The sequence below is a fragment of the Festucalex cinctus genome, chromosome 11 (genome assembly GCF_051991245.1).
Source record: "Festucalex cinctus isolate MCC-2025b chromosome 11, RoL_Fcin_1.0, whole genome shotgun sequence".
In the NCBI taxonomy this organism is placed as follows: Eukaryota; Metazoa; Chordata; class Actinopteri; order Syngnathiformes; family Syngnathidae; genus Festucalex; species Festucalex cinctus.
In genome coordinates this window covers 2,712,557-2,725,127 of record NC_135421.1, presented here as the reverse complement: position 1 = coordinate 2,725,127, position 12,571 = coordinate 2,712,557, and the positions used below count along the sequence as shown (strand labels likewise).

At 39.3% G+C, this 12,571-nt stretch overlaps 1 protein-coding gene across 8 annotated transcripts in view; it reads right to left on the bottom strand.

Annotated features, from left to right (window-relative positions):
* rab3gap1 (RAB3 GTPase activating protein subunit 1) overlaps positions 1-12,571 on the bottom strand; it is a 506,336-nt gene that overhangs the window by 318,883 nt on the left and 174,882 nt on the right. For all 8 annotated transcript variants that reach the window (XR_013287215.1, XR_013287213.1, XR_013287212.1 and 5 more), the window contains 2 exons: positions 12,276-12,375; positions 1,287-1,368 (listed from right to left, as the gene is read on the bottom strand). Coding sequence is in view for 4 of the 8 variants with exons in the window: in XM_077536293.1 (XP_077392419.1) it covers positions 1,287-1,368; positions 12,276-12,375 (182 nt within the window). In the remaining 4 variants the exon portion in view is untranslated. The remainder of the gene's footprint in view (positions 1-1,286; positions 1,369-12,275; positions 12,376-12,571) is intronic.

The window sequence follows — 12,571 nt, the reverse complement described above, 5'->3', positions numbered from 1 at the left end:
GCTTCCTGTTAATTTTAGCACATGGGTCCAAGAGACCTTTTTTGTAGGTCTTGGGCTCCCTCATACACCTAAAAATTTCGAAAGATCTTGCTTAAACGTACAAGCGGGGCTGCTTAGTTAAAAATTTCTAGGGGGCGCTATTGAGTCATTTTTGTAAAAATAGCACAATACATGATAAAATATTACTCATTTTACCAGGCCAGATGTGTGTGCCAGGTTTCATGAGTTTCTGTGCATGTTTAGACCCTCAAAATCGGCGTTGTTTTCTTGGCGAACAGTCCTTAGCCATGCCCACAGCGTTTCGCGAAAACTCACAAACTTCGTGTTGTGACATCATGAAGGCCAAAACCCTCTCCTGAGCAAATATGAGGTAGGTCCAGTTCACGTGTTTGGAGAAAAACGTTGAAGAAAATTCGTAAGAAAAAAAATTGCCACTAGGTGGCGCTATAAATAAGATGAAATATAAGTTTGTAGATGTCTTAAGGGCTGGACTCTCATCAAATGTGTGAAATTTTGAGAAGATAGGATCATCTGGGTCAAGATAAAGCAACTATTATTGTCACGAAAAATCTTCAGATTTTGCGGCACCGTAACGGCCACGCCCTTTGGCGAAAAGTTACAATATTCGGTGTGGGGCATGATCAACATCTTAAAGCTTTTCTGACCAATTTTCAACTGTATCCCTTCAACGAGCTCGGCACAGTAGCTAAAAACGTAAAGTATGACATTTATTGTCACCACTAGGTGGCGCTAAATGTATAAGTGAATTTTATTATATAGATGTTTTCAGGCCGTGACTATTAAGTTGCATGAGAAGTTTGAGATTTTTTGGAGCTTGTACATGGGAGTTATTAAGCATTTTGTCCTCTACAGCATCGCGTGGATATCGGGGACAGTGCATCTGGATTGGTGGTCCCCCTTTTTAAGAAGGGGGACCGGAGGGTGTGTTCCAACTGTAGAGGGATCACACTCCTCAGCCTCCCTGGTAAGGTCTATTCAGGGGTGCTGGAGAGGAGGGTTCGTCGGGAGGTCGAATATAGTATATACAACATATAGTGCCCCAAGTGCTTTATAATACCTCACATTCACCCATTCACACAGTTTCACACGGCAGTCCACTAGAAGCAAATTGAGGTTCAGTGTCTTGCTAAAGGACACTTGGACATGGTCACGAGGGCTGAGGATCGAACCCACAGCCTCACAATCAGGAGACGACCACTCTACCACGGAGCCATGCCGTCCCATGAGGTTATACACACTGTTAAAATATGAACATATCAATTCACCTGATGGTTTCTTCACATGCACCAAATGGAAGCTTCCCAAATTCCTCCACTCCCACCTCAGCTCCAAGAACGTTGTCAAAGTCTGCCAAAAAATCAACAAAGAGGATCAGTAAACCGAATTATAGCTGTAACAATAACTTTATCTAGCAAGTGCTTGAAAAGGAACCCCAACTGAAAAAAGATTGCTATATCATTTATTTGGTTGTTACTTACATTAACTATGAGATTCATTTTTCAAAAATCATTACCAGTTTAATGGATTTTGTAGAAACTTTATTTGTACGTACACCGCCATAGTTATTTAACTCGCAACGCGTTCAGTGCGTAGTGACAGAATGGTGGTAGGGGTGTTCTTTATCATACCTTCTACGATATTACTGGTGTATTTTATCGGGTGATAAAAATTGGAAGTAGCGCGAAAGTGACGTGATGACGTTATGCCTAACATTATACGTCTTTGTGTCAATTTGGACGTACAAGTGTCGTTCGCTGCTGCATAAAAAAACAGTCGGAGTAAAATTCGCTTTCAAAAAACACCCCGATGGGACTTTAGATAAACCAAAAGTAATTTGCATTTATTGCAGCATTGAACTCGCTTTCCATCGAAGCACAAGTTTAAAATACCATCTCAAAGCAAAACACACCGTTGTGTCAGCTGCGAGCAACGAGTGCATCGGCGTCATGCAGTGGACGACAGATTACACTGACAGAGAGTACTTGTCGGCGTGTTAACAAAAATACCGCAGATGAATTAAGCAACGCATTTGCGAAATGGATAGCCACAGCATGTCGACCAATAAACATCATTGAAGACCAGCATCTACAAGACGACGTGCATCACTCCAGGCGACCTGACCTACAAACTACCAAGGGGGACTATTTACAACACGGATACACGGACTTTAGGACATAGAGAAGCTCACCAGGGAACAACTACTGGACAATGCTGAATTTGTATCGATTACAGCAGACTATTGGACCTCAGAAAGTACAGAATTACCTTGGAGTAACTGCTCACCTAATTGATGACAAATGGCAACTACAATCCTGTGCTTTGGGTGTTTTCAAAAATGATGAAAGACATTTTGTTGGAGCTTGCGCTAGCCAGTTTGTCCAAGTTGGAAAAGAGTGGAATATTACCAAGAACGTCTGCCCAGACAGTGCTCACAATGTAGTCGCAGCTGCAAGAGGTTTACCTTTTCAACATTTGCCCTGTGTAGCCCATTCTAGAATTAGCACTATGGCATTCCGTGACGGTGGATTTGACGTTCCTTTAGCAAAATGCCGAAAAATAGTGGGACATTTCAAGCACAGCCCCGCTAATACATCAGAGTTGAACACACAACAAGAAGTGCATGGCCTGAAGGTGGAGCCACTTGTCCAAGACGTCACTACACGCTGGAATTTGACCCTCACAATGATGAAACGGATCCAGCAAATGTTTGCAAATGACATTCAGATAATAAAATGCGTTAATGTCATAAAATTACGGTATTTTTTATTTATTTTATAGTATGCAAGTAATTTAGCTGATTAATCGTGATTAATCAAAATTAAGTTTGATTAATCTGATTAAAATTTTTAATCGTTTGACAGCACTACATTAAACACAAAAACAATTCAAAATCTTTATTATACCAGAAAAAAATACAGGGGAAAAAAAAGAAACTAGAGCTGCGAGCAGCTATAAAGGGCCCTCGCAGCCCGGGCCACGTTGGTGTATTGGCACATTGGAAGCAGAATTTCTTTAAAAATGGCATAATAAACCTTTACATGTGGATTTTTTTTGCCAGGTGTGATGAAGGTGTAAAGCTCAATGGATTTTGGTGAATGTTAAAATCAGCATCTTTTTTTTTTTTTCTTTCTTTCTTTCCGGCAATGAGAGTTGCCCTGATTGGTATTTTTTGTAAAATTATATATACACATCGTTCGTTGTACTCATTGCACAACGTTGCTTTTATTGTCCATGGAGGCTATTAAAAATATATAAAACAAAATAAAAAGTACATATGTTTGGATAGTAGGATATTGCCGCCAACCTCACGATAGGATACGTATCACGATACAGGGGTCACAATACGATACGTATCGCGATGCATGCATATCCCAATACCTGATCTTCAAGGCGATACGTATCCCGATACATTGCATTAATTTACTTGCATTTAATAGTAACAGTTAGACGTATACCTAAAGGATATGTTTGTTATGCTGACTGACAAAAATATTTTTGTTTGCAGCTCTTCTGGTTTACCACCTAGCGGCATGCCTGGTCTAAATGTGCACGCACTGCAGAGTAGGGCTGCACAATATATCGAAAAAATATCGATATCGCGACATTGGCCCTTGCAATATGCATATCGCAAAGGCATGCAATAAGTTTTATACGGAGTTTTATGCTTTTTATATGAATTTGACCAGTCAGATGCTAACTAAAATGTGCATCGCCATCCAATAGTTGAAAATTATCAAGACATAATTACAATTAATTAACTAAGATTACATTAAGGTTGCTTATTTTGCTGCATGAAAAATGTTTTTCTTTCATTAGGTAATAAAAATGACATTTCTTTAGGTACATGTTAAATATCGCAATAATATCGATATTGCTATGTTCGGCAAGTATATCGCATATCGCATGTTTTTCCAATATCGTGCAGCCCTACTGCAGAGCAAGGAGCCACTTTCACAGACATACCGGAACATTTATTAATAGGCATGAGTCGATATGAGCAAAAATATCAAAGTATTAAAATTACAGCTCTAAAATGTGCTTATTTTTAATAATTGGGGAAATAAAAACAGCATTTTTTTCATGTAGCACATTCTATTTCGTTTTTAAACAAAATATAGGAAAATTGGTACATTAAGGCACGTGCCATGTGCCAAGTTTATAAGTAAATAAATGTTGATATTATTCCTTGCTTTCATTTATCTTAGCAAGGCACAGTGTCCAATCACTGGTGAGCTATTTTTGCATTAATTGAAGGCAATTAACTTCAAAGACATTGCTGGTTTTTATTTTTTAGGTACAATGCAAGCTGCAAAGGCAAATGTTAACTGCCTATTTAAAGTTAACGAGCAATATCGATTCTGACGCCTCCGTATCGATACGTGTATTGTAATGAGGCCCGCAACGATATATTGCCGTATCGATTTTTTGAGCACACCCCTATTGGATAGGTCTGATGCCAGTTAACATTTTGAGCAGTGGAAAGTAAAAGAATATTCATAAATGACTTACTTATCACTAGGGGTGTGCCATCTAAGGCACCCCACGATTCGATTCAATTACGATTAAGGGTGCTACGATTTGATTATTAAACGAATATCATGCTAATCATTATCACGATTGTCATGATTATCACGATTTTCAATGCATCTTTTTTCCCCGATTTACTTTTCTTATTATGTGGCTACTTCATACTTTTAAAGGTATATTTGCCAGTATTCATTAATTAAAGTTGCCAAACCAATTTATGTCCATTACTTTTTATTTCCAATCACCAAATGATCAACAGGAACGATGGAAACTATGCCCATACAATACAAAGCTACCCTTAACGCCTTATCATACGAGCAATTTTGCCGAAAATACTTTTAAAAAAAAGTTGCATTCAAAGTTTGAAGCTGTTCCTGAACCATCTAGAGTATTGGCATAGTTTATAATTTTTTTTCAAGAATGTTTGCCCGCCAGAGACCATCCGAATTTTAAGGGGTTTTAACCTGCTGCTCTTTTTCACAAGAAGGTGCAAAAACAATTGTTTCAAAAGGCAGTACTTTTCAAAAATAAATTTTTCTATTACAATAAAATAAGATTTACTCTGGTGGAATGAATTCCACATTTTCTGGAAAATATTAAACATAAAGTGCCTTTATACCAAAATACTTGGTGTTTTCACAAATTTCTGTACTTTTAGCAGCGGTAGTGTTCCGTCATTAAATTATTATAGAAAATAATCGTTTATGAACATATATTAATCAGAATCAAAACCGAAATGCTTCCAAACTCTAGATTTTAATTCTGGGGAGAAAATATCTCTCTCATTAACTTCTGCTGCCGCTATCTTCATCATGTACGTTCCTCGAAGTGCGTTCCGTTTTACTGCTCACTTTGCAAATGATTGCATTTTTTTGCCTCACATCTAACCTTTTGTAGGTAGCTCACTCCTCCCATTTTGCTAAAGATGCGACAGAACTGGCTGCTCACAGCCTCACACCCTCTGGCATTTATTTATATGCAACAGCAAACGACGCTGTACGACCAAATGGACACTATGACGTATGATGTCACGGATAATCACGTCATCTCGTCAATTTCACGATATTACAAATTTTTTATCACCCAAAAAAACACACTAGTAATAACGTAGAAGGTATGATATGGAACACCCCAAGCTGTCACTATGGAATATTTTTTGAATCGATTAATGTAACTATTCAATCGACTCATTGACTAATGGGATTAGGGGGGGTCACTAACGACTTTTTTTTATGACTAATTGACTTCTTCTTCTTATTATTATTATTATTATTATTCTTTATTTATTTTTTAAAATTTGTTTTAGTTTTGAGGCTGCAAATGTTCAACGTATGTTGAATTGAGTGCATAACCTGGATATAAATACCCATTGTTCCCTATATTTCCTGTACAATAATAGTCTTCCATTTACAGTCTAACTGCGGCGCACACACGCACACAAACGATGTTCGGCAACTTCCCTTCAATCTGTACTTTCGTTACTCTCCCGGCCGTTAGCCGTAGCGGCTCATAGCTAATGTGTGTGCGTGGGAAAACTGTATTGTGTGCCATACTGCCTGCATATCCATTGAGAATGACTAGTGGAGTTAGACAGTTAGCTTGGCAATGCATTGCTACTCGCAGTCATGTAGCCAAGCGGCGCCTTAAGCGTCAAATTCCAGTCAACATACAGTGCAGTGCATTGAGTTCTAATTAGCAATATTATCACACTAATAATAATTAACACCTTTACCCCCAAGCAGGGGCCAAATGATCTCATTACCTAACAAACCCAGAGAAGGGCCTTTTGGCCATGCACATTTGTATTAATTTAATCGTTCACGTATTAGCATCCACCTATCATTTGCGAATGCATACCAAGGAGGGTGTGGTTGGCCCTTCCCTCTTCGAATACCAGATGAGGCCATTTGTCCCTGCACTTTTGAACGAGTTGTAGTCCGATCAGTTAGCCACCTATCATATGTAAATGCAGCCACTACACAGCCATTATGCTGGAATGTGCCCCATTTGTCCCACACACCAATATTCAACTGAATCTGAGGCCAAATGGACCCAGATGTCCCTTTGTTTCTTGTTGAGAAAAGGCAAAGTTGAAAATTTGGTTGAGTGACTAAAATGAACCAGTTGTATTCTCGCAGTCAAACTGCAAGAAATATACAATTTTATTGTCTGGAAAATTTGATGCTTGTCATTAATTCCTGCTAACTTGTTTGTTGAAAATAAGACATTCCTTCCTGTTTGTGTGTCCTTTGTATGCAAACATTTGCTATAGCATAAAATGTATGTATGTGTGGCTTGTAGAAAATGTAGGACTGAAACTGTATAAAAAAACAAACAAAAACATTTGCAACTTGTCCATTCACACCCTTATCAGGTCCTCAGGATCATCCCCTGAATAAAGGTGCAAATTAGGCAGGCCAAATGGACCCAGATGTCCCAGATTGTTCTTGTGGTACATTGAAAACAACAGTGCAACACCTCCCCTCACCTCCCCCGAACTGGGACTGACAAGTTTGCCCTAATCTCCAATGTTTGGAGGTCCTTTGTGGCAAACTGCATTTCATCGTACAATCCAGGCAGGCACATCACCAGAGACGAACAGCTTTAGCCAACACATACATACACACATACATACATTTTATGCTATAGCAAATGTTTGCATACAAAGGACACACAAACAGGAAGGAGAATGTCTTATTTTCAACAAACAAATTAGCAGGAATTAATGACAAGCATCAAATTTTCCAGACAATAAAATTGTATATTTCTTGCAGTTTGACTGCGAGAATACAACTGGTTCATTCTAGTCACTCAGCCAAATTCTCAACTTTGCCTGTTCTCAACAAGAAACAAAGGGACATCTGGGTCCATTTGGCCTCAGATTCAGTCTCCAGTCTCCACAGGATTGAAGTTCTCGGGCTTTATGCATCTTGTTACTTGAAACTTACTTAGCTGGTTTAACTCCTCTATCCACCTCTGCCAGGGCCTTGCAAATTCCTGTGATATGACTTGATCCCATCCGCATTTTGATTTGCAGAGCTCTTAGAGAAGTTGTTTGGCCTTCAGAATGAAGGGAGAGAGAAAACCCATCGGATCATAAACTGAACTTACGATGGCGAGTATACCTCTTCTGGTAGCAGGACGACTGTTGACTGCCACTTTAAAACTGAAAGTGTCACTGTGGGTGTTCCATTGGATGCCAGTGCAGGTTCTACTGTGATTTGTTTTTCCAGTTTTTCTTTATTTAGGTCAAATATTTTGATTGACTGTGCTCTGTGATCCTCAGCGACGTTTGCCAATACTTCACTGCTATTGCTGACCCATTTTGTCAGTGTAAAGCCTCCTCGCTTCCAGACTTCTGCAAGATCCTTGACAAGCATGATGGCTTGATCGACTGTTGCCGTGGATCTGAGGCAATCACCCACATAGAAATTAGATTTGATGGTTTCTATGACTTCATTAGCATAATGCTCTTGGTTGGCATCAGCAGTTTGGCGCAGGGCAAAGTTAGCAATACTTGGGGATGATACAGCTCCAAAGAGATGAACTTTCATCCTGTATACTTCGAGTGGTTTGCTGATATCGCCCTTTGGCCACCACAAGAATTTGAGGAAATCTCTATCCTTCTCATCAACATGTACTTGATAGAACATTGCCTCAATGTCTGCCATAACAGCAATTCGTTCCTGGCGAAATCTTAATAAGACACCAATGAGGCTATTTGTTAGGTCAGGTCCTTGGAGGAGTTCCTTGTTTAAAGATGTTCCTTGAAATGTGGCTGTGCAGTCGAAAACCACCCTCAGTTTGAGTTTTCGCTTGTGGTAGACGCCATGATGAGGTATGTACCACATCCGTCCATCCTCTCGGTGGAGCTGCTCAGGTGGAACCTTTTCTGCACATCTCATTTTGAAAATGTTTTCCATGAAGGATGTATATTCCTCAGCATACTTCTTATCCTTTCTAAATTTCTTAAGAAGGTGCTGCATGCGCTCTTTGACCATACGGTAATTGTTAGGCATGGCCTTGTCTTTATCCCGGAAAGGTAGTGGTAGATGATAGTGGCCATCCTTAAGAAATTAAGAGTGTGAAGCAATCTCCATAAAACGTTTCTCCTCAACTGACATTTCATTTTTCTACTCATACATGTTCTCAGAGAAATCTTGATTGTATTGGCTGATAAGTAAATCCTTAAGCTAAACCAGTGAAATTCTGTTACTTGACACTGCGATTGGCCCACCATTATCTGTAGCAACATCACCAATGAGTGGTCCGGTCACCACCCATCCCAGCAAGGTTTGTATTGCATACGGTCCATTTTCCTGACTGTTTATTATATTCCATGGTTCCATTGCCCGAGGAATATCAGTCCCAATGAGGAGTTCAATATCTGCATCAATTTCCTTCAACTCAATGCCACTGAGATAGGGCCACCTCTTCAAATCAGCTTTTGTGATTATGTTTTCCTTTGAGACAGGTATTTTGCTTTGAGTGAAAACCTTTGGCAGGTCCAAATATGTGCAGCCCTCCAAATCTCCTACCTCCAGTCCTCTGACCTCATAGGCCCCTGCAGCTTTTTCCTGTCCCAATGTTCGCAAAAGTATCTCCGTCTTGCGTCCTTCCAAATTCAGTTGATTCATTAAGTTTTCAGTACAAAAAGTTGCTGTGCTGCCTGGATCAAGGAAGGCGTAGGTCTGAATATATTTGCTCCCCTTTGCCACCTTTACTCTAACTGGAACAATTGCAAGTGCACAGTCCCTCAGTACAAAACGTTGCTATGCTGCCTGGATCAAAGAAGGCGTAGGTCTGAATACATTTGCTCCTCTTTGCCACCTTTACTCTAACTGGAACAATTGCAAGTGCACAGTCCCTCCCGGCCCCAGTAGCATCACTTGCTGAAACAAGGGCACTGCTTATTGCTTATCTTCTGTCTCAGTAGCGGGTTTTGAGTGACAGCCCTGCTTTTTGTCTTTTGCAGTTTTGATATGGTCTGCAATGGATGTCGCGAAAAAGATTATTTTCCAGAGCTGGTTGCTTTCTCTGTGTCTACTGACACTCAAGTAGTAAAACTACTGTTTTTACTTCTTATCGACTTTGGATCAATTTTTTGGGTATAATCCTTTTAGTTACTGTTAGGTCTTGATTGTCCCCAGACAGTGGATCCAAGGGCATCTTAGCATAGTTTTCAACAAAATCCACAAAATTCTGAAATCTGACTCTTCTGCCAGTTCCCTGTTGTATCTCGTAAGCCATGCTTCGCCACTTCTCACGGAGTTTGTAGGGCAATTTAGACGCCATCAGCCCTATATTCTATGGAATCTCCAGCTCTTCTAAATATTGTAAATCTTGCATTACATTACAGCATCCTCTCAAGTACATTGCATATGTATGTAACATTTTTCCATCCTCAGCTTTAATCATTGTACAATTCAAGGCCTTTTCCAGGTACGCTCCAGCAATTTTTATTTCATTCCCGAAGTGTTCTCTTAAGAGGCGTTTTGCTTCATCATATCCCCTACTCATGTCCATGAGCAGACAGCTCCGAACCAAGTCTCTCGGTAAACCAGAGGTAAACTGCTCAAGAAAATCGAGTCTGTCCTGATTATTTCTCGTCCTGGCTTCAATTAAATGTTCAAATGCCTGGATAAAAGACAGATATGTCAAAGGATTGCCATCAAACACAGGAACCCCTCTTGTTGGCAACATAGACAGGTTTTGCTGTGAGATGATGAGTTCAGCTTTGTTGTCTTGTCTTTGGATGACAACATCCAAATTATTAGCAGCATTTGCAGCTACATCTGAGTTGTCTCGTGCAATGTGATTAAGGATTCGATTATGATTTTGAGTATTCTTATTTTGTGTAGTCTGCTCTTGTGATGTGCTGGTGCCCATTTTATGTTGAGGTTTTGGGGCTTGAGGTCTAAAAAGGGTTTGGTGAAGTGGTGCTTCAGATTTCGCACCTAACTGTATAAAATCCTTCTTAGGTATCACTGTTTCTTGATCATGCTGCAAATCATAACACTCATTCATGCCATCCTCGGCTTCTTGGATCATTTCATTGCCTTGAAGTGCTTTTATTTTGGCAGTTGTTGCAGCAAAGTCTGCTTCCCATTCTATTTGTTCCATCTTTGCTTTCAATTTTGTCTCCTCCATTTGCAAATTGTGTTTTTCTTTCAAGCAGCTTGTGCTATTGCAGCAGCCTGTTCTGCTTTGGCCTTTTTTTTAACTCCAGGGAGGTTAAGGAGGAGTATCTTGAAGATCCTGATCCAGTAGAAGATTTGGATTTGCGCGAGACATTTGATATGCTATCCTGAGGTCTAATTTTGGATTGTGCAACTTCTCTTTTCCATGTTTCAACATCTTTCAGGAAATAATTCATATTTGTTATTCTGGGTTCATACCAGTCATGATAATCCTCTTCTTTATCCTATTCTGATAAGAGCTTTTGCACAGAGGTGTGAGCAATTTTAAGTTCATTAACAGCTTGTTCAAAGGCTTCAAGTTTGTCATTCACTTTATCAACATTTTTATCATCAGTCATTAATGCCTTTATTTCATTCAGTCTCCTTGTGCATATTGCCAATCTGCCTCTGCGTGAAACCATACGCGTTTTAAGTGTTTCATCAGCGTCAGCTACGGTCTTCCGAGTATCAGACATTGTTCCAAATAGGCACACAAAATTTCTTATATTTGCTGCTCAGTTCATCCGTAAGCACAATTCAAGTTCCATTTGTGTTGAATTCCACAGTCACAATCGACAACTTTGTCTTCTTAGCTCTCAGTAACTTTGAGCGCATTCATTAATAAAAAGTCAATCAGCTGATTTTACTCACGACACCCTGGTACAGCTTTCTTCTTCGATGAGTAATCGGTTAGTAACGCTGATTGCTTGTGTTCCTTTGAGTCTTCAGAGGAAGTTTGTTAACTTGTTGCGGCTACTCTTACCTTCCAAAAACAAATGTCCAAAAGCGCAAGAGCAGCTTCCAGGGAGGAGGTTTTTCGACCCACTAAACAATAAGCACTCACGGGAATATTTTCCTAATTAACAAAGGTTTCTATTCAAAAAACGTCTCCGTGGTTGACTTCAAAACAAAAAAGGAAATTAAAACTTATTAAATTATTGACTAAAGTTTTATTGGTTAAACTATTTCTCTCCTCACTCATTCAACACAACAAAAAAGGAAACCCAGCAGCCTATCCAGTCTTAAATCTGTAATCAGCAGGCTGGCTGGAGGAGGAGGAGGAAGAGGAGGAGTCAGGAAGGCCAGAAAATAATCCAGATAAATAATAATTATCACAAGGTCAATAGAAGGAATACATAGGCTCCAACAATGGTAGTTCGCAACACACTGCACGTAGGCATAAAAGGTCCGTGTGATGTTTGCAAATGTCTTATTTTGATTAAACATATAAGGTAACCAGTCTTCTTTCATGAAGGACTGCAGAAATCTGTGAACAATTACTGGTGAGAGGCTGAAATCAGAGGATTTGGACAATTTTAAATTACAAAATGGCTCCAAACGATTACTTGATTATTAAAATAGTTGATTAATTTGATAATCGATTACTTGTCGAAAGATTAATTTTGACAGTTCTCGTGCCTTTGCTCACGTGGTTTGTATGCGTGTGTGTGTGTGCGTGCATGTATGTTTTGTGTGTGGGGGAGAATCTGTGAAAGAAAAAAAAAAAAAAAAAAAAAAAGGCTCTTGAAATTCACCATATAAACATACCTGGAGGCTGCAGTGGCCAATAATGCTGCTGCCAGTCTTGAAGAATGTAGGTAAAACGGATTGCAATGTTGACTGGTGGTAAAGGGTATATGGTGTATCCCTAAACAGATAGACAGAAGTGAATTGTCACAAAACAGATCATCTGTGCATTATTATGGCCCGAGGAGTTACCGATGCAAGGTCCCTATGATAAAAGAAAAAAATCATTATTATTATTATTATCATCATCATCATTAGTGTGTGTGTGTATATATATATATATATATATATATATATATATATATATATATATATAT